Raw genomic sequence first — 22,284 nt, forward strand, 5'->3', positions numbered from 1 at the left:
TCTCAGCTGTGTATGGTCAATGAGCACAATTAAACACATATTAAATGTTAGTTTCTTGCTAAACATATGCACACTGAACGAATGAAGATTTACTGAAGAGTAATTGCTCAGCATTTTCCTAGATAGGGGCTTTCACCAGGATCAAGAAAGAAAAAGAAAGTTGTGTGAACTGGCTGTAGCACTGTTGACTTCAGGGCCACTGCTCTACAGATGACCTGTTGAGAATTAAGTGGGAAGAGAAATCCGGGTGCCCTTTTTGGGCTACACCGCGTTGAATGTTGCGCTTCTTGTTGCATGAACAGCCGGATGGGTAAGGGCAGAGTTGCACTAATCTCTGCTTAGTTCCTGTTTCAGTGCCACCAGTCCCTCTACTCCAGCTAGAGAAGTGCTGCACCCGAAACAACAGCGTGACCCTAGCCTGGAGGATGCCACCTTTCAGCCACAACCCAGTGGAAGGTTACATCCTAGAACTGGATGACGGAGATGGCGGCCAATTCCGAGTGAGATGCTTGTTCCCCACTAATTTGTGTTTGGCAAGCCTAGGCAAACCCTCGCATTGCTTGCCATGTTAAGAGAGAGTTCAGTAATGGACTGTAAATGTTATGAACACAATTATCGTGGGCCTTTCACAAGGCCCATGATTTGGCTATACAGTATATAAATGTTTTCATGCTGAAGTTTCTTAGTCCTTTCGTTTAGGCCCCTTCTATATGGCTAACTTTTAAGGTTCTGTGTAGTTTCCAGATAGATAACAATGAAATTGTCTTTCTGGGGGTAGGGGGACACGAAGGGAAAGAAGGGATACCTTTTAAAGACTTATTTCTATTCCTTATTATTTCAACTGTAAATTCTCATTGCATGGATTTCATGTTTATGAATTTTACTGTGTTTGTACAACAAGAAATTTTGCATGCTGTTTCCATTTAAGAGTCTGGCTATGCCAGGTTAAAAAGAACCAAATGAACTCTGTTCCTGCCTTTTTTTTTTTTTCCTGTTTAGGAAGTGTATGTTGGTAAGGAGACTCTTTGCACTATTGATGGCCTTCATTTCAACAGTACTTACAATGCAAGAGTCAAAGCCTTTAATTCATCAGGAGTGGGCCCTTACAGCAAGACAGTTGTTCTACAAACGTCTGATGGTGAGTGACTTTTAACAATATGTAAAAAGATGCATATTTCCCCCACTCTGACTGCCTTCCATTGGCTGCCCGTTTGTTTCCTCATTGATTTCAAAGTGTTAATGATTACATATAAAGCCCTAAATGGTGTAGGACCTCGATACCTGGTGGAACACCTCCTCCCATCTAGATCTGCTTGAATCACTTGCTCTAGCCAGGAGGGGCGGCTGAGGGGCCTAACACCAAGGGAGGCCCAGAAAGAAGAAACAAGAAACTGGGTCTTCTCGGCAGTGGCCCCCCGCCTTTGGAATAGTCTCCCTTCCAAGATTCGTTTGGCTCCTTCGCTGGGTATTTTTAAAAGCCAACTCAAGACCTGGCTATTTAGGCAGGCTTTCCCTCTGGTCACTATCTGATTTTTTATCTTTTCCATCTTGAATGACATTCCTTGTTGTTAAATTGTTGTTTGATACTATTTGATTGTTTTTAGTCTATTTTATTGTGATCCGCCCAGAGCAGACAAATTTAATAAATAAAATAAATTATCCTTTGAGAAATGTCACTATATCTGGAATGCATTGAGCATTCTCTACTCTGCAGGACTTTGGGATGAATAATGGTTTCAGAATGATAGCCAGGCTAATCAAAAGGCCTTGATGTGCCTTCACAACCTGGAAAAGTTTATTTTTAAAGTCTATGGTTGTTATGTGCTGTCAAGTCAGAACTGACTTAAAGCAGCCATAACAGATCTTTCAAGGTAAAGAAGATATTTAAGGAGAGGTTTTACGAATTGCACTCCCACAATCTGCTTTTGTGGCTGAGTGGGGAATTGAACCTTGGTCTCCAGAGTCCTAGTCTGTCACTCAAACAACAACACCACATTGGGTATTTTTAAACCCCCTACCCACCCACCCCACAGGCTCTGGGATTCTGGGAGTTACAAGCTTTTCTACAGTGGAAAAGTAGCACTGTTGGGGCTTTGGGGGTGCGTGGTATCTGTTTGAGCATCCTCAGTGGTTGCGGTAAGGAATTTTTCATCCTTCCTGCTTTGCCACATGAAGCAGGAACCTAACCCCAAGAATGGGCCAACCTGGGCATGGCTTGAAGCTACTGTCAGCAACTATAATCTGACCGACCGACCGACCGACCGACCTACCTACCTACCTATGCACGCACGCACGCACGCACGCACGCACGCACGCACGCACGCACGCACGCACGCACGCACACACGCACACATACATACATACATACATACATACATACATACATACATACATACATACATACATACATACATACATGTCATTTCCCCCACCCCCACAGCCAAAAAGAAATGTTATGTTTCAAGCATAAGGGTTGTGTTCAGCCTGATGAAGTGAAATTTTGTCCACAAAAATGTTCAGTTTAATTTTTTAGTGGACCAATAAAAGGCATGACCCATTCTTACATTTACATACACGTATACATGTGTTTGTGTGCATTTGTGTGTGTGTTTCTAAATGTCAAAACCTTGAAGCTTAAACAACTAATCTCACAAGTTTCTTCTTGTTTGGGTTAAATTTTAAAACCAGTCAAATGGTGGAATTTCTGTTTGCAGCCTCTCATCTCTGTACTTCTACTGCATAGTAAAAAGGAGGTTTATCAGAAATTCAAAACTTCAGCATAAAACTCCTAAATATTCAAAGGAGTTTTATCTGAATAATTAATTATTTAATAATCATAACAATAAAGATAAACTCCTTTGAATATTTAGGAGTTTTATTGGTTTTAAGAATTACAAAAATGTTCTTGGCATAAAGAAGGTGAGGTTTTATGTATACAAGGTGAAAAAACAACATGGGTAGAAAATCCCTGTGGTATTTTTTAAAAAACAAAATCCATATTTTTGCTTGTGAAATTCTCAGTCCTCACATTCCTCCGGGAGGCTGACCTTTCCACTCCAGAAGCACCACTGGATGGCTTCCAATACAAACAGAGAAGAAGCGTGTGAGATTAAATGAATCCATGTTGTAGACTTTTGAGATTTAGCAACATGTCAAACAAAACTTAAAAAATGTAGGTTTTGTGATCCCAGAAAAATGAACAAAATGATGCAAAGTGAAGATTATACACAATATACTGCAAAACCAGTATCTTAAAAAAATGTAAGACTGCCTCCCAAAGACCAGGCCAGTACCAAGGGAAGATCGTGTTCCTTTCTCATGGTGACTTCAAGCTTGACAGGACTATTTTTAGCACAATACAGGCATGTGGATTTTTATTCTTCCTGAAACAAGGTTAAGGATTGAATGTGTACAAAGAATGAAATGCCCTCTGAGACATGTTCCATGTGCTTTTAAAGCAGAGCCAAAATCAGCAACTTAAGTGGGTCAATGGTGGAAGAGCTTCATTGGTTTTGCATTGTGCTCCCTCCTCCATTTTGAACCAGCTTTGAATTTCAGAGTTTAATTACATTCCTTCTTTGATGGAAATAATTTCCTAGCTGTGTCTTATAAAATATGGATGTTAATTCATGCCTCGGTTCCATGTAATTACACTTGCTATCCATAAGGGCAACCAAAGAAATTAATCTTGATTAATGATACTTAACTTTCATGAATCATAAAACACATGTTAATCTCATTCTCTCCTTCTTATTAATGTCGCTAAACTATGGCAGGAAAAAAGCCACTTTTTACCAAAGATTCTTTCTTTAAAAGCCTGCAGAGAATGGTACTGATTTGTAATAAACCTGGTCTCTAATAAACTAAAAAACTTTTGAAAAATATACATGTTTGAGTTAAAGAATAATTTGTAATTTAATTTCCAGTATGAACATCTTGGGACTATACAAGATAACAAGGTTTCTCTGGGACCTAGTAATTGTATTATTTATGTAGCACAACTTTGAAGTTCCTCATTCTAAAAATCTAGTTGCTGAGGCCAGAATTTAAATATTCCAGCAGGCCACGGAGGCTGTAAAAACACAGAAGCCTCACCTCCTGTTTGACATGGTAATGCCTTGTGATATAAAATTTAAGCCTCACATGGCAAATATCTGCACACTCCACCCTACCATGAGGTGAGATGAAACAGCCATCTTAGGCAGCTGGTGCTAGGTGTAAGGATTGTTGGTGAGATGGTGGAGAGAATATAGAGTTGTATGTGCTTTACAAAATTCAGCTATTGTGTATTCTGTACCCACTCTCTTTGTCAACATAAGATTAAACTGCCAGTCTAGTTGACTTCTGAATAATGAGGTAAGAGAAAGGGTGGCATCCTGCCCCATGACTCAGACAACTGGATTTCTTGGCCCAGCCTGGAAAGGAGTACCAAGTTATACAAAGGACAAGGGAACATGCGGGATTATGATGTTACGTGATACTTTTATTACTAGATATTAGGAAGAAAACATTAAAAAAAGGAGGTATGGCATCTATATAATGGTCACAAATCTCAGAGGTTAATCATCATCATGTTTTAAATCAGTGAACCCGTACAAGCAGTTGTTTGGCCATACATTTTAGAACCATCTAACCACACATTGACGGTAGATGTATGGTAATATTTTTCTTCTTTCTTGAATGCATAAGATGACCAAGTTATGTTTTGGTGCAATTGGGATAGATAGGTGGTCTGTACTGGTTCTTAAATGCTATGAATCCTTAAGACAATATGCTTAGCTCTTGAGTTCTCAGCAGACACTGGAATTTAAATAATTTTGTTTTTTCATCTTCATATCCTGCCTTTCTTCTGTCATCATCACCTCTTGATCCAGCTAGTTTTCTTAGAATGGAGCATGATAAACCATCTTTCTAACTTGCAGATTTCTTTCCCTCTCTCCCTCCCTCTTTTTCTTTCTTTCTCTCTAGTGGCTTGGTTTACATTTGATCCCTGTTCAGCCCATAGGGACATTGTCCTTTCGAATGACAACCAGACAGCTACCTGCAGTAGCTACGATGACCGTGTTGTTCTCGGCACAGCAGCTTTCTCAAAGGGAGTCCACTATTGGGAACTGCATGTAGATCGTTATGATAACCATCCAGATCCAGCCTTTGGGATTGCGAGAATTAATGTGGTCAAGGACATGATGCTCGGCAAGGATGACAAGGCATGGGCAATGTACGTTGACAACAATCGCAGTTGGTTCATGCATTGCAATTCTCATACAAATCGGTAAGCGTTCCGGAATGTTAAGTATGATTTTCTCCTCTTCCTATGTAATTATGTCCTGCAGTTCTGTCGCCATTTCTGAATAGGGTACTCATGGTTCGAGCTAGATATGACATTAGCATTTCTGAAACACTGATCTGGTATAGTCACCTATAATGATTCCCTATGCTCATCCATCATATGAGCAGAGGATTGCTGATCCTTGCCCAACCATCAGGGTTTTTTTTTCATGTGGAAAGTGATCGGTCAAAAGAAAAGAGATTTCTGAAGAGGAGAAATTCTGACCATGAACAACAACACTAGAAAAGCAGGTTTTTGCTCATGTGAAGAGCCTCCATGTGAACAGGAACCTCTTCTCTTCAGACTCATCACCTTCTTCTTGATGAAAATAATACCAGGTAGGCCTGAGCAAGATGAATGAAGCCTGAACAGAGCTAACAATATGATTCAGTACTTGTGTAATTCTGTTCAGTGCAGTCTTCTGCTGATGTGTATTTACTTACAGTGCAATGTTTTTAGTGTGCTATACAGGGTAGAAAAGTTGGTCCTGAGAAAGAAGACATGTTTTGAGCAGAGCTTGGAATCTTAATTCTTAAAATGAATGGGGGAAACAGGTTCTGAACTTGGAACACTACTTTTTAAAAAGGAGTTGATAGTTGTTACTTTTTAAAAGGAACTCATTGTGATTGCTAGCTACTATGTTGTTTTGGGAGATTAGAGTGGTTGCTTTTTAACTCTGTAAAATGGCCCCCAATCTCCCCAAATCAACCAGGAAAGATCCCCCTAAAAATGGTTTAAAGTAATCAGAAAGCATACGACACTGAGAAAAACATGACAGTGCTACAGCTTATTACAATATAATGTAAAAGTAATATAATTAGCTCCTCTTTCCCCCAAAAAAGAAAAGGAATCTGTTATAGGTAGCTTGTTATTTAGTGTGAGTTACTTCCAGACTCTGGTTCTGAGACAACTGAGGAGAAAGAGAGAGAGAGAGAGAGAGAGAGAGATTATGAAATGAGTTTGACAAAACTGTGAAAGGTGAGACAAAAGAATGAAGGATAGACCAAGAAGGAGGAGTACCAGCAACATTCTGCCTTCCTACACTTAGCAGTTGCTTGACAACCAACTGTTGGTGTCTGAAACCCCTCACTATGCTGGGTCCTTGGCTGCACAGCTAGAGAAGAACTTGAAAAGTAACCCTGTATTTCTGGGCCACATAATTACTGGACTCTACTCCCTCTTTCGAAAAGACAATGAAAAAGTCTGACAGGTTTGTATTCCATAGAAGAGCAGACTAGAATGTAAAAACTCCTTGTGATCAATTGAAGTGTTTCTATTTCCTCACTCAGTTTCTTTCTTTCTTTTTTTAAGTGTTTATATTTCCTCTGACAGTTTGTAATATATTTTAATCAGCTGTGAATATTATTTCCATTTAAACTCTTCCCTCTGCTAATTTTTGTCCATTTGAATCCCTGATTAGATTTAGGAACAGCAATAATCTTAATCTACCCCAAATGTGGAACAACTTGAAATAGATTAGTTTTCTCCATCCTGTTCCTCACCAGATGGGATCCAGGGATTCTGGGAGTTGTAGTCCAGCACATGTAGAAGGCAGCAGATTGGGTAAAACTAAAAGAGCTTACATTGCCTTCGGGGTAGGTTGGTGCTTTTTTTAAAAAACCAACAGGATAGCACATCACCCATTCAGTGGCCTAGAAACCTATTTTATGAATGAGGTCTCCAGCAGATTAGATTTCAGGCCTGTAACCTATTTTGCAAATCAGACCAAGGGCTTAGAAAAAGCTATTCTTTAGAGAACACCTTACGAGAATATTTTTCAAAGATAAAATTTATTTCAATATATATATATTATTTAAAAATACTACCAAATTGATTTCCCATTACATAAAATAAATTACAGAATATGACAAATTAGGACCCTTACACAAGGAAAGTGATTAGCAATGCAATAATTTTGCTGCTATTTTCAGTTTTAAAAGGCTGATCTTAGCAACTTTTTGTCTAGTGTATCCACTGTATTTCACTTCATTTAAACATCTGGACTTTTCCATAAAACCTTGTTCTCTGATACTTAATCCTCATGCATGAGCATATTCCTTTCTGGAAGTGACACTTAGGCTTATTTCCAAAATTTACAATATTTATATTTCATTCTTTTGATTTTTTTTTACCAGGGTTCTGCCTGATTTTTAGCCAGTATGCCCACCATCATCAGTTGCTATTCGCCATTCCCCTATTGTTCAGAATGTAACCAACTCTCAACAGAGGCTTTTAAGGCAAAACATGGAGCTGAAAGGGGAAATATGCCTTCTGTAAAGTTCCATAGGTTAATGTATCTCACGATTGAAGCCACTGTTCTTTAATTCCAAATACTGAAATAAATTATGGAAGATTATCAGAATGCATTCAGCATTTATAAGACAAACATTATCATTTGGTATACCTGTAAACTTCACCATTTAACACATTAGTAATTGTTACCTCCTGATATTTCAACTGTACAATGATTTATTTGCCACTAGTTATTTTCAATGTGAATTGTTCTTATGATGTGACAGTATCAGCCCTTTTAGTGCAGGTTTTTAGATCCTTCATATGCTTTCTGTCTGCTAGTTCCTGATGATGATCCTCTACCCTTTTAATGACAATGTCACTCAGACCTGTTTGGAAATTACTAAAAGTCATATATCCACTCAAGACTGACCTTCCCAAAGGGAAGATTCATAGAGTTATTGGTAGGAAGTTTGTAGCATCATTTCCTTTATAGAATCAAGACAGAATGGTTTGTATGAAGCTTCCGTTGCTATTGATATTAACAAGTTATAAGTATTGTCTCTAAAACAGTTTTGATAAGTACCGTATATTCAAATACTTCATCTCTAGTGAGATAGAAAATGTTAGCCAATGTTGTAGAGAAAGAAGGGAGAGACCTCTCTAAAGAATGTAAAGACTCCCCCTTTTCTTTCTTTCTGTTGATCTGTTTGAAATGAATGCTAAGATAAGGCCTTGCGTGTCAGACTGGAATTCTGTTGGCAAAACTCCAGTGGCATTAACAAAGCTTAAGTGCCTGTGGTCAATGGGCATTTTTCATGGGTTTCTGGCTCAATGCTTTTATATACCATCCTGTAGGGTTTATGGGCTAGATTAATTCCCCTGAGGGAGATGCACATTAATGTCAAATTAGGCTTGCATGTAGCAGTCAGCTGAATCCACAATCATAGTTGGAGCCTATAGTTTGCACAGCTGTTCCTATCACTGTAAGAGTTTTAAGAAACAAACAGTAGTACATTGAGGTCGATCTCATCTGCTCCAAACTTCTCTTTCATTCAAGTACTGGTTCTGCATCATGGCCAAGTAAATTGCAAGTGCACATGGACAGGCCTTTTCTGGTTGCCTTGAGACAACACAACTATACCAATAGGCCAAACTAGTTTTCTATAGCTCAAGATTACAGTGACTTCATTTGAAACTGTGGGAGGGAGGTCCTTGTCTCATTAAAGAATCCAGTGGAAGGCTGATGTATTACAGGTGCAGTTTCTTGTGTCAGGATTGTAGCTGTGGGAAGAAGAGCAGCCGTTGAATGACCTAGCTTGAGGGCTTTGAAAGAGAATTGTGTACGTTGCTTCTCTTTGTCTTTGTATTCTGTAGGTGGCTCGTAGGTGGAGGGGGGGAACATGTTACCCCAGAACTTCAGGGGGACACCTACCTGCTCTAGTCATAAGCCACCAATGATCTGTACCCAGTCCTTTCTCATTTCTGTAATTATTACATAAGCTTCTCTTCACATTTGAAATTTGACCAAAAATGTATTAGATTTGGTCTTGAAACCTATACATTTTCAAATAACTGCTTTTGAAACGTGGTGTTGGGGAGTGTACTAAAAATAAAAATAAAACTTCTGCCTAGGGGTGAAGTGATGTAGTTCTCTGGCAGACCAGATACCATTTTGGTAGGAGGTCCCCATAACTGGACCTTCCAGAAATAAGATGATCATGCATAGTGAAACTGGTGAAATAATGTATGAGAAAGACCACAAAGAATGGATGGCGAGTAAAAATTGGCTGTGCTGGGATGGCACAGTGGACTGACTCTTCATGAGGCAAATAAAAGGCCTTTCTGATGTGCTGTATTACAATGTCAGTGGAACCAGGGCTCGCAGGGTTGAAGACCTGGGAGTTTTGGGGTAGCAAAGACTATGAAGATTATGAAGATTTACAACACCTTCTAGAACTGACACCGAAGAAGGATGTTCTTCTCATTCTGGGGGACTGGAATGCTAAGGTAGGGAGTCAAGAGATAAAAGGAACAACAGGGAAGTTTGACCTTGGAGTTCAAAATGAAGCAGGGCAAAGGCTAATAGAGTTTTGTCAAGAGAACAAGCTGGTCATCACAAACACCCTTTTCCAACAACACAAGAGGCGACTCTACACATGGAAATCACCAGATGGGCAACATCGAAATCAAATTGACTATATTTTCTGCAGCCAAAGATGGAGAAGCTCTATACAGTCAGCAAAAACAAGACCTGGAGCTGATTGTGGCTCTGATCATCAGCTTCTCATAGCAAAATTCAAGCTTAAACTGAAGAGAGTAGGAACAACCACTGGGCCACTCAGGTATAATCTAAACCAAATCCCTTACGAATACACAGTAGAAGTGAAGAACAGATTTAAGGAACTAGATTTGGTGGACAGAGTGCCTGAAGAACTTTGGATAGAGGCTCGTAACATTGTACAGGAGGCAGCAACAAAAACCATCCCAAAGAAAAGGAAATGCAAGAAAGCAAAGTGGCTGTCCAACGAGGCCTTACAAATAGCAGAAAAGAGAAGGGAAACAAAATGCAGGGGAGATAGGGAAAGTTACAGAAAATTGAATGCAGACTTCCAAAGAATAGCAAGGAGAGACAAGAGGGCCTTCTTAAATGAACAATGCAAAGAAATAGAGGAAAATAACAGAAAAGGAAAAACCAGAGATCTGTTCAGGAAAATTGGAGATATTAGAGGAAAATTTTGTGCAAAGATGGACATGATAAAAGACAAAAATGGAAGGGACCTCACAGAAGCAGAAAACATCAAGAAGAGGTGGCAAGAATACACAGAGGAATTATATCAGAAAGTTTTGGATATCCCGGACAACCCAGACAATATAGTTGCTGACCTAGAGCCAGACATCCTGGAGAGTGAGGTCAAGTGGGCCTTAGAAAGCCTGGCTAACAACAAGGCCAGTGGAGGTGATGGCATTCCAGTTGAAATATTTAAAATCTTAAAGGATGATGCTGTTAAGGTGCTACATTCAATATGCCAACAAGTTTGGAAAACTCAACAGTGGCCAGAGGACTGGAAAAGATCAGTCTACATCCCAATACCAAAGAAGGGCAGTGCCAAAGATTGCTCCAACTACCGGACAATTGCACTCATCTCACACGCCAGCAAGGTTATGCTCAAAATCATACAAGGTAGGCTTCAGCAGTATGTGGACCGAGAACTCCCAGAAGTACAAGCGGGATTCCGAAGGGGCAGAGGAACTCGAGACCAAATTGCCAACATGCACTGGATTATGGAGAAAGCCAGAGAGTTCCAGAAAAACATCTACTTCTGCTTCATTGACTATGCAAAAGCCTTTGACTGTGTGGACCACAGCAAACTATGGCAAGTCCTAAAAGAAATGGGCGTGCCTGACCACCGTATCCATCTCCTGAGAAACCTATATGTGGGACAGGAAGCAACAGTTAGAACTGGATATGGAACAACGGATTGGTTCAAAATTGGGAAAGGATTACGACAAGGCTGTATACTGTCACCCTGCTTATTTAACTTATATGCAGAATACATAATGCGGAAGGCTGGACTGGAGGAATCCCAAGCTGGAATTAAGATTGCAGGAAGAAATATCAACAACCTTCGATATGCAGATGATACCATTCTGATGGCGGAAAGTGAGGAGGAACTAAAGAACCTTGTAATGAGGGTGAAAGACGAGAGTGCAAAAAACGGTCTGAAGCTCAACATCAAAAAAACTAAGATCATGGCCACTGGTCCCATCACCTCCTGGGAAATAGAAGGGGAAGATATGGAGGCAGTGACAGATTTTACTTTCTTGGGCTCCATGATCACTGCAGATGGAGACAGCAGCCCCGAAATTAAAAGACGCCTGCTTCTTGGGAGGAAAGCAATGACAAACCTTGACAGCATCTTAAAAAGCAGAGACATCACCTTGCCAACAAAAGTCCGAATAGTCAAAGCTATGGTTTTTCCTGTAGTGTTGTATGGAAGTGAGAGCTGGACCATAAAGAAAGCTGACCGCCGAAGAATTGATGCCTTTGAATTGTGGTGCTGGAAGAGACTCTTGAGAGTTCCCTGGACTGCAAAGAGAACAAACCTATCAATTCTGAAGGAAATCAACCCCGAATGCTCATTGGAAGGACAGATCCTGAAGCTGAGGCTCCAGTACTTTGGCCATCTCATGAGAAGAGAAGACTCCTTGGAAAAGACTTTGATGTTGGGAAAGTGTGAAGGCAAGAGGAGAAGGGGACGACCGAGGATGAGATGGTTGGACAGTGTCATCGAAGAAACCAACATGAATTTGACACAACTCCGGGAGGCGGTGGAGGATAGGAGGGCCTGGCGTGCTCTGGTCCATGTGGTCACGAAGAGTCGGACACGACTAAACGACTGAACAAACAAACAAACAAACAAAGAGTATGACATCTGCTAACCTCCCACAAGTCTTCCCTATTTCCTTTGAATTTAGCTGCAATTCCCAGGAATAGGATATTTTTGCAATCCTGTTTTAAAGCAAAGCATTTGAGGCTGGTTGGTCTTGAATTAGCAATTAAGAGCCATTAACCTTGTGCAAGATTTGCTTCTCATATGTTGACATGAACAGCCGTGCATGTTTGCACTCTCCTTTATTAGGGTGGTTGCCTATGGCAACTCTCACGATAAGCACTTTTACTTCTAAATTTAAAACTGTACCACCTTATAGCACCCATTGTTCACCACCAACATGGCTGTTACATAATGCATGAATTGGCCAAGATCAACAAAGTCTTTTCAAAAGAAATAAATTCAACAATCTGCAAAGAAAAACAAAGCTAAGAAAGAAGGCATGCCAGCACAAATAAATGAGGAGGATGCAGATACTGAACACACATAAGCACAATCTCAGAGGGACCAAACTACCTTAGATATGAGTGGGGAAACAGCTTCCTAAAACAAACAAAACCTTACAGCATAACCTATGTTAACCTGCAGTGCTCAGACCAGAAAGGAATGCATACAGCTAACTTTGATGTGATCCTTTTGAACAATATCTGAGGAACAAACTAAAAGTTCCGTTGCAGGCATGGATAACTAAGCCCTGATGGCTTCCTCTACTTGACAAAGCAGTCATGGCAGTAAGAAGGAGGAGAGAGTATATGACCCTTATTCCTTCCTTGCCTGTTTGCTTTCACTGTTAAGTTTTATCCCAGGCTGTTGTTACCCTACCTGAACGCATGTTTGTGAGGTAAACATAGGTCTGGAACGCTGGAGAGAGTTCCAACAACATCAGGACCCAGACACTGTATCCTTGGAGGACAAATCCCCTGACTTAATGGCTCAAGCAGAGGGCTCAAGGTTTTTTCTGTCTCCTTAGGACCTAGTTCCCAAAGAAGTCTTCCAGGGCAAGATATCCCCTTGCCAGTGTCTGGAAGAGGTTGCTGTCTCTCTTTACATTCTGACAAATTTAGCCATCAGGATGCTGTTATGCCGCAGTCACTTCCATGGTATCACACAAACTATGGCCTCTGTGGGAATGGAAGCAGAGCTAGCTAGTGTAAATGCAGCCAATATATTTCAGCCTTCTTCATCTGCTGCTTGTCGAAGCAACTTACAGGCATGTTTGTATCATTGTATTCTGTTGTGCTATGCCTGCCGCTCTGGGAAACTTGACTTGCCCCAAGAAGCTGATAAGAGCCACGCCCATAGCAAATAACCTGTAAGCTGAGCCTCACAGAGCCCAGTGACACAGATCCTCCCTGCAAGACTGCTGACTGAAATAGAAGGGTTTCAAGCAAATAAGAGAAATTTTAGGGGGAAATTAGCTGAGGGAAGAATTACATAGGAAGCAGCTGTATAATCTTAACTGACCATTGGTCCATTTTACTCAGTACTGTCCATCCTGACTGGCACTGGCTCTCTATGGTATCCTGTAGGAATCTTTCCTCACCTTGCTTTCCTTAAGCCAGTGGTATTCTGTTAGTCCCCCATCCAAGTACTTTCCAGGCCCAAGCCTGTTTAGCCTCAAAAATGAGACATCAAGGTGTCAAGGGTAGTAAAATAGAGGTAATTCACTTCCTGTTTATTATACAAATAAATATTCCTTCTTGTGTTCAAATTTCTAATACTGTGAATGCTTTGCAAAAGTGAAGGGGGATTTGGGCTTTGTTAACCATGACTGGTCGGTCACAAATAACTTGCCTGACATGTGTGATTCAGAGCTGGTGTTGTTCTGTTCCTTACCTGAATGTCTGAGTCATCCTCCAGCTGAAGGATTCTAGAGATTATAGAATTTTCTTCTGTACATAATACATTTACTGACGTGATGCAAATCATACTGAATGTTGAAGCATGTACCATTTACCAAGTGTAATTAGGAATTCTGCAATTTTAGCATTACACTAAAATGTGGGTATTGAATCTGAATATCTACCAGTTTTACCACCTGTAAAACTAGATGCTATTACCTCAGACCATACTGAACATTGCTAAAATAAAAATCCAGACATTTTTGAAACTTTAAATTCAGTTTAGGATATGTGTTGCATATATGATGTAAGCCATTATCTGTGTCAAGCTCAGTGATAACCAAAGGTCATGGTTATCTTATCCTGGGCTACAAGAAATACAGTGCTGCATGGCTCAGTCTAATTAACACAGGTATTATTGCCTCTTTGTTTCACAGGACAGAAGGAGGTGTTTGTAAAGGTGCAACTGTAGGTGTTCTTCTGGACCTCAACAAGCACACGCTGACCTTTTACATAAATGGCCAACAGCAGGGACCTCCAGCATTTGAAAATGTGGAGGGTGTCTTCATGCCTGCATTAAGCCTCAATCGAAATGTGCAGGTAAAACCATTTTCCCTTGGGTCTCGGGAAACTTCTATGCAGGCCAATGGTAAAAACAATCTACATAAGTTCTGTGAGTGCATAAAGTGAATTATAGTTAAGGAATAACAGACAACTATTGTACATTCCCTTTATTGCTTTAGTCTAACTGATCTCCAGAACACTAGAGTACTCAGATAAAGCTTAAGTATTATTTTGGTGGTAGATGTGGTGGCCACTACATTGCCATTGGCTTGTACAACTAGTATAACTAGCCATCTGTGAGAAAGAAGCTGGCAGTTGGACTTCAGTTCCACATTAAGTCTTGTAAGAGAAATGCCAGCCTGAAGAAGGGAATGGGAAACCACTTCTAAGTATTTTATATCTAGAAAACTCTGGGAAGGGTTGATGTAACTCGGAATTGACTTGAAGGCACACCATTACTATTTGTTGTTGCTGTTGCTTTTGTTATAGTTGTTACTGGAAGGGAAAAAATCATTTTTGTTGCACAAAACAGGTAGCTAACGTTGTATCTGCTGCCTTTCATGTATCTTGTGTAAATCTTCTCCTTTGACTCAAAGAACTGCAGAGGGGAACAGAAAGGGCTTTATACAATCACTTGGCGTAGATGAGTACACAGCCTTTGAGTGTGGGGGGTAGAGCTGGAGATGCACGTGTATGTGTGCAAACAGACATGTGGATGGCAGTCTCCTCACTGGCCCAGCCACATGTAATTCAACCTGCATGGAGATGAACTTTTAACCCTCCCTTTCCTGACTTTGAAAAATTGCTGGTAGGTGGGAGTGAAGGTTTCTCCTATCTCTCTGATATCTCAAAATACAACGATCCCTCCTCCCCCATGCACACCACTCTCCAGTTGATTGAGGAATATTTAGGTCCGCGAAGGCTTTCACGGCCGGGACCTAATGGTTGTTGTGGGTTTTTTGGGCTCTTTGGCCATGTTCTGAGGGTTGTTCTTCCCAACGTTTCACCAGTCTCTGTGGGCAGCATCCTCAGAGGACAGCAGTCTGTGCTCTGTGCACCAGAGCACAGAGTGCTGTCCTCTGAAGATGCCAGCCACAGAGATTGGCGAAACGTTAGGAAGAACAACCTTCAGAACATGGCCAAAGAGCCCAAAAAACCCACAACAACCATTATTTAGGTCATTTTTATGCCACCCATCCAGTCTTCCCGCAACAGAAAAAAGAACATGCTGTTCATGGCTTTAGAGGGGAATTGCAACCTCCAGTTGTGCAATTCTTCTAATGTGTGTGATCCCAGTACTTCTTTTTTCAAATTAAAACAACAACAACAGTTTTCTCACCCCCACCCCCAATTCTGGTAACTGACACACTGCTCAATACAGTATTGAGGTCACAAACCGGGAACAGAAGGTTATAGCCTGCTGTAGAATCTGGGGCAGGTAAATTTGCTTCCAGTCCTGTCAAAGTTGCTCAGTGCTGCCTGTGAAACTATCCAGAATACACAAAATGTTTTGCATAGTTTATCTGCTTTGTGGACAGAATGTTCTAGGGCAACTTCATATTGAGTATACTGAAATATGCTGAATATTTTGCTCAGGCTTTCCTCCAGATCATTACGGTGTCAGTCATGGCCACTGTCATTAAGAACCTTTTCCTTGCTGGGAATGTAACTAACATTTGCCCTGCTCTAAGTTAATGACAAAGCCTTTCAATTAATCATTTCCTAGTGTTGTAAAACTTATGTAGATTTCCTCCTTTGCATTTTATTTTTAGTTCTGAATTCTCGTTGCTTCTTCCCCTCTTGCAGGTGACTCTGCACACAGGACTTGAGATACCTCAGACTATAAGACCACCAAAGCTGCCGAGCAATTAAGCTCCGCTACTGAAATCTGAGCTGGATTTTGTAATCTTTCTATATAACTTTTGGCCTGAGTCAATTTAAAAAAACATTCATAGTTTAGATCAAAATTAACATTGGGTATTTGATTCGGGTAATTCACTGGTTGTCATTTCCAAATCTACATGCCTTTTACATATTTGCATTCCTTCAAGCTGCTTATGTCACAAAACCTCCTGTGCATTTTTACTATATCATTGTGTGAAAACTGATTGGTCTGTCCATCTAAAGACAATCATAGATCCGATTTTTAAAAAGATTTTTAAAATCACATTTTCCTTTTCATATACTTCATCATTACATTTCAAACTAAATTGCACATACTAGAGAAGGTTAATCATATTAATCTCTACTGATTGTAACAATTGTGAATCCCCTTTAGCCTCCTCTGGATTAAATTCATTCTGGATACTATTGCTCCATCCTGATCTCTGACTGGCAATGCACCAATGTGGATGATTGTGAGCCACATATTATATGGGCAGATTTGTTTTGGGAAATGTGGATGTTATAAGCACTCTCTCCCAGTGCAGATGTTTTGATTAAGGCATTGTTTGGCTCCCTCTCAGCCCAAACATTTGGGCATGATGGAACAATAGTAGCATGGATTGTTATCCTATTGAAGTCAGTAGCATAATCCTGTTATTCTCACGTATTCCACTGTGAGCAAGGATGAAATGTTTAAAGCAATATATGCTGTAGTCCTCAAACCGCACATCTCAGAGTCATTCCAATGGAGTACAGTATTTAATCCTAAATATCCACAGTGGTACATCTGCATGTCACATCTGGCTGAAGGTCATACATTGCTGTTTTCACTTAATGATTTGTAAAGTAAAGGTAAAGGTTCCCCTGACATTTAGCCCAGTCGTGTCCGACTCTAGGGCACGGTGCTCATCCCCATTTCCAAGCCATAGAGCTAGCATTTGTCCGAAGACAGTTTCCATGGTCACATGGTCAGCGCAACTAGACATTGAATGCCGTTACCTTCCCACCAAGGTGGTCCCTATTTATCTACTTGCATTTTTACATGCTTTTGAACTGCTAGGTTGGCAGGAGCTGGGACAAAGCGATGGGAGCTCACTCCGTCATGTGGATTCAATCTTACGACTGCTGGTCTTCTAAACTTGCAGCACAGAGGCTTCTGCGGTTTAACCCACAGCGCCACCATGTGCCTGTGATTTGGGGCTTTACATTAATGTAATGATCGGTACACCATATTTCAACCAAATAATATGCAGGCTTTAGTAAAAGAAACTAAATATCTGCTCAATTAAATGTGAATTTTGGGATATGGGGCAGTTGACACATACAGTTCATACTTGCTTGATAATAACAGATCTTTAACATCTTGGGATGGTCCTGTGCCCCCTTCTTTTAGCCTTCTTGTCATTATATTGTAGTAGCCCTGTCTCCATCTTCTTTTTGCAGCCTGACAAACTGGACTGTGATGAACTTTCTCACTCACAATGAGCACCTTTTCTCTATGGGTGCAAATTGCATATATGCAAAAAAAAAAAAAGGCAACAGAAGAAGAAAACTGCTGGATGTTGCAAATACATCCTTAATGAGTAATCCCTTTTTCAGTAAGTAAACATGGAGCTAGAGCACTAAGCACTGGCTCTAGCCTGGATTTCCTGCCAACCTGAACAATGTTTTCAAGAATGTGTAACTAAGGGGGGGGGAACAATGTATTAGAACACACCCTGAGAAGTAAAACATTTTCAGGCAATCCATCTGCACATCCCAGCTAGAGTAGACCCACTGAATGAAAACAGCCCATTGAGGCAGCACCTATATATGTCCTATGGTCAGCTCTAATTGGGACTAGCAACTGGATTTAGTCCCCTATGCTTTAGCACTGTAATCAGCTGTAGTATTGAGAGAGTTGAAGTTATGTATGTATCTTGCAGGACTGCAGTAAAATCCTTCAAAGTTAGTTTGTTGCTATCAGCTGGGTGGATCTTTAAACAGTATGAACAGTGAATAACACTGACATACTGATGAGTAACAGTTGGGACCTTAGGGCCAAACTGCAGAGATGTATTTTATGTCATGTTTAGTTTATTCCTCAGGTGTGGTCCAAACCATCACAGATTTATAAACTAAGGTTTACAGTAAACAGTGGTTTCTGTAGCCAAGAATCCACATTGGGTGAGCACTCTGATCCACTCTCCCCTCCTGCTGATTTCCATGCTCAGTTCTTGGTCCATCTATGATATCTAAGGTTGTCAGTCTTTGGTCCTGAATTCTCAGGCAGGAGACTGTTCACATGGCATGGCTTGAGAGTTCATTCTGATATATTGCAAATCACCCAGATATCTACAAGTAGATCCTTCCACCACATTTAACATAGAAAACAATATTACTTTCCTTTTTAGCAATACATTTCCTTTTCACTATGTGATCTAGCCTTCAACCTGGAAGTCTCTCCCCACAGAAACGGGAAGGCAGACCCTTTATAGCAGCATTTCACTTTTCTTTACATTCATCATTATGTCTTTACATTGTCACACATGCATATCATTTTGCAACTGCTCTGAAAGATCTGCCACCTGAAGCTTCAGGACACACCACTAAGTCTTAGTTCTGTCCCTGAAATCTCAGGGAAAGGAATGTTGCTGGCATGGCAGCCCTATCATATATACAGTACAGTATATACAGTAGTAACTCATAACTAGAGCAGGCCTAATGAGTCAGTGGGGATTTAGGGAGTCAACTCCTCTGTAACTCAGTTACAGTGGACTTAGTCTATTTATTACTGGGTTTCAGCATCTGGCTCAGTTTCATTTAACTAGTCAACATGATAAGCTAGGAACTGAGTAGCAAAGCCGGTGCACAAAGCGAAGGGAGAGGGAGAAGTGTTCAGCTACAGTGCCTATGATGCTGGGCTGGATTGTCCAGAACTTACCATTTTCAAATAAACAGTCCAAGCTGTAAGGGGATGGAAGTCATCATCAGTAACAGCCATGCCTTTCTTTTGCTCCTCAAGGAAGAAACTATGTACTAGGCAAACTATGATAGCCAAATAAATTACTTAATGAAGAAGTCTGTGAGGTTTGTGCCCTGCTTTAAGTAACCAAAGGAACACTGTGCTTAAGTTTTAGCATGCCAATAAGCTGGAGTTTAGAAAATGCTTTCGTAGATTAAGAGAATACCTTGCATTATCAAATACTTTTCCAATTTCATTTCTGTCTTTTCATAGTATTGTTTTCCTACTCATTCTTTGCATGTGCATGCATGCCCACATACCTTCATATATACATACTGTCCCTCCACAGAAAGATAACAAAGAAGCTGGAGTCCTGTGTGATGTGCTGGTATTTGAGGTGCATCATTTCAGACTGCAGGTGGAGGCAAGGACACCCAAATCCTCCACAACCTTGTAAATGGGGTAACCACATGAAATGGAGGACAAGAGTTGCATGGAGGAGGACATTTCAGCAGGTGTAGCTTGCATGACAACAGTGCATCAGCTCTTCTACACAACCATTACAGATACAGGAGCCCTAGATTCTGTCTCACGTGGCCACCCTAAAACTAGGACTCCTAGAACCAATGAAGTTCAAGCCAGAGAGTAGGCATCCTGTGCTCAGTCAGAACTCAGAACTCATTATCGCTGGTCTGAATATATATGTGATGACAGGTGAATATTCTGCTGGGTTGAAATTGCTGGTGAAGTGCAACTGTGTGCGTCCATTTTGAGAGGGATACATTTTCAGAGAAAAGCTGAAAATGCTGTAACTAGAAATTTGTGGTTGCTATGTTAACACCACCATCAGGTTGGGTTGGCTGGGCTTTGCCCAACTGATGCATAAAACATGTTCATATGCACTGGTTTAAATCTACCCATCTCTTAACACATGACATTTGATGTGGAACTTTGCATGGAACTCAATATACTTTCAGTGTATACCAGATAATGTTATTGGCAAAGGATTAAAACACAGTTGGGGGAATATTGGAACAATACAGGTGGAGAAATCTCCGTGCAATACCTGTAACTACCTTATCTTCCAGCCCTTGTGCTCTCCAATTACAAAAGAAGCACATTGTGGAGCTTTTTTAAAAGCTGTGGCTAGCAAAGAAAGATTAAGCCTAGGTTTGACAGAAATATATCTTTCCTCTGGAAAAAGCAGCTATCTTTTATTGAAAGATTGCTTCCACAGATAAAACTTCTTCCAGGAACTTCTTACAGAAAATGACTTTCGCTAGAGGAAAGGAAATTTTGGATCCAACCCAGTGAAAAATAATAATTTCTCCTCATATACTTGCAAACAATGGTGCTTTCTTTTAAGATGTAGCAACTTTCATACAGTATTTTAATTTTAAAATATTTCTAGAACTGTGATATTATGAAACTAGCAAAGAATGCTGTTCTATTTCTTAATTTTCATATTTGAAAAGTTGTCATATTTTTATCCACAATTTTAAGAAAATGTAGCTGGGTTTGCTTCAAGCCTACCTCACTTAGCATGTTCTGGATCCTGCTCACTGTGAACATGCCTTCTATGAACATAGAACATGTAACTATAATATTGACTTAGCAAATTGTTCTTAACAAACTTGCACATCCCAACAATGGTTCCCAAACAACTGGAAAGCCATTCAACTGCTATCGGGTACAAGAGGTTTATGGGTGAGAGTCACAGAAGGTGGGGAAATGACTATTGGAAATAATGAGATTCAAAGACATGTAGAGCTTTCAATTTCTGGTTGAGAGCCAAAGTCAACAGGAGGTAGGCCTGAGGCACACAGTAATCCTATTAATGTTTGTCCTGCTTAACAAAATGTTTGGGAATCATTAGTGGATATGAGTGCCATATCTAAGCTATATATGAATTGTATACAAGGTGGATCACAAAAAGCACTTGCCATTTCTTACTATGGCTAAAACCGCATTGTTTCAAACCATTACTTCTGTCTTCACTCCAAATGAGTCCTAGCAATTTGTGTTCTTTCAATTCAGTCTTCAAAGAATTTGAAATAACTTTTATTACTAGTTCAAAAGTCCCCACCCCCACCCCAAAATAGTATTTTCTGTCTATACACTGCTGTGTTACTTTGTATTTATGGGGCACTTGTACTAGACTTTTCTTAGAGATAATAAATGAGAGAGATATTAGTGTAGGTTGATAAGACAAAATTAACTACATGCAGTCAACAGGAGAATAGGTAGGGTAAACAGGAAATTTTTCATTGTTGTGAGAATACAAATTGTCCATGCTGTGTTAGGTTTTCCTTGTATTCTAATTCTAAGAGAGAGATAAAATGAATAAAACCTTTGCTTCTTTCATCATAAAGAGAAAGGGCTCTTTCACCATAGAAGCCATTTCACCACTGAGGTCCTCATACAAACTGAATACAGAGTGACCATTCTTTGATTTGTGTGGTCATCACAGGTGTAGGAAACAGCTCTAGAAAGATGCCTTAGAACTATACCCTTGTGTTAACAAAAATTATCTTCCATTTAATGTGCTGAGTTTAAATACAAGCTAAGTAAGATACAGTGGACCCTCTACTTAAGGAATTAATCCGTATTGGAATGGTGGCTGCAAGTCGAAAAGTCTGTAGGTCGAATCTCCATTGACCTACAATGCACTGAAAACCGATTAATCCCATAACCAGTGGTTTTTATTCTATTTTTATTCCATCTTGGTTTTTTTCTGGCCTGTAAGTCGATTCTATGGCTGCACGTCGAATCTAAATTTTGCAGCCAGAGAAGTCTGTAACTCGAAAAGTCTGTAAGTCGAGCCGTCTGTAAGTCGAGGGTCCACTGTATATTTTAAGTTAGGGCTTCAGATTATGAGGGGCTTCTAAAAATGAACAACAAAGGGTATCAAGATTTATGTAACCAATTAAAAAACAAGTAAGGAAACAGGGAAAACAAACTCTCTAGCATATGTTATTCTTATGGTTAAAAATAATAATATTATCTAATGGCTCCGTGTGTATGTATATAGTTTTTTGTGGTTTTTTGTTGTTGTTAATGTTATGGAGCCTCTTGAACTTGACACAGTTCAAGGCA

The 22,284-nt window shown here is 40.2% G+C and overlaps 1 protein-coding gene across 7 annotated transcripts in view; it reads left to right on the forward strand.

Moving 5' to 3' along the window:
• The window catches only part of TRIM67 (tripartite motif containing 67), a 47,531-nt gene extending 29,835 nt beyond the window's left edge, over positions 1–17,696 (forward strand). For 2 of the 7 annotated variants that reach the window (XM_078383163.1, XM_072993777.2), the window contains exons 6-10: positions 343–500; positions 1,000–1,138; positions 4,969–5,272; positions 14,234–14,396; positions 16,167–17,696. In XM_078383163.1, coding sequence (XP_078239289.1) covers positions 343–500; positions 1,000–1,138; positions 4,969–5,272; positions 14,234–14,396; positions 16,167–16,232 — 830 coding nt within the window. In that variant the 3' untranslated portion in view covers positions 16,233–17,696. The remainder of the gene's footprint in view (positions 1–342; positions 501–999; positions 1,139–4,968; positions 5,273–14,233; positions 14,397–16,166) is intronic. The other 5 variants (XM_072993784.2, XM_072993785.2, XM_078383162.1 and 2 more) reach the window with 3 other exon arrangements.
• Positions 17,697–22,284: the final 4,588 nt, after the last annotated feature.

This window comes from Pogona vitticeps, chromosome 1, assembly GCF_051106095.1.
Source record: "Pogona vitticeps strain Pit_001003342236 chromosome 1, PviZW2.1, whole genome shotgun sequence".
Lineage (NCBI taxonomy): Eukaryota > Metazoa > Chordata > Lepidosauria > Squamata > Agamidae > Pogona > Pogona vitticeps.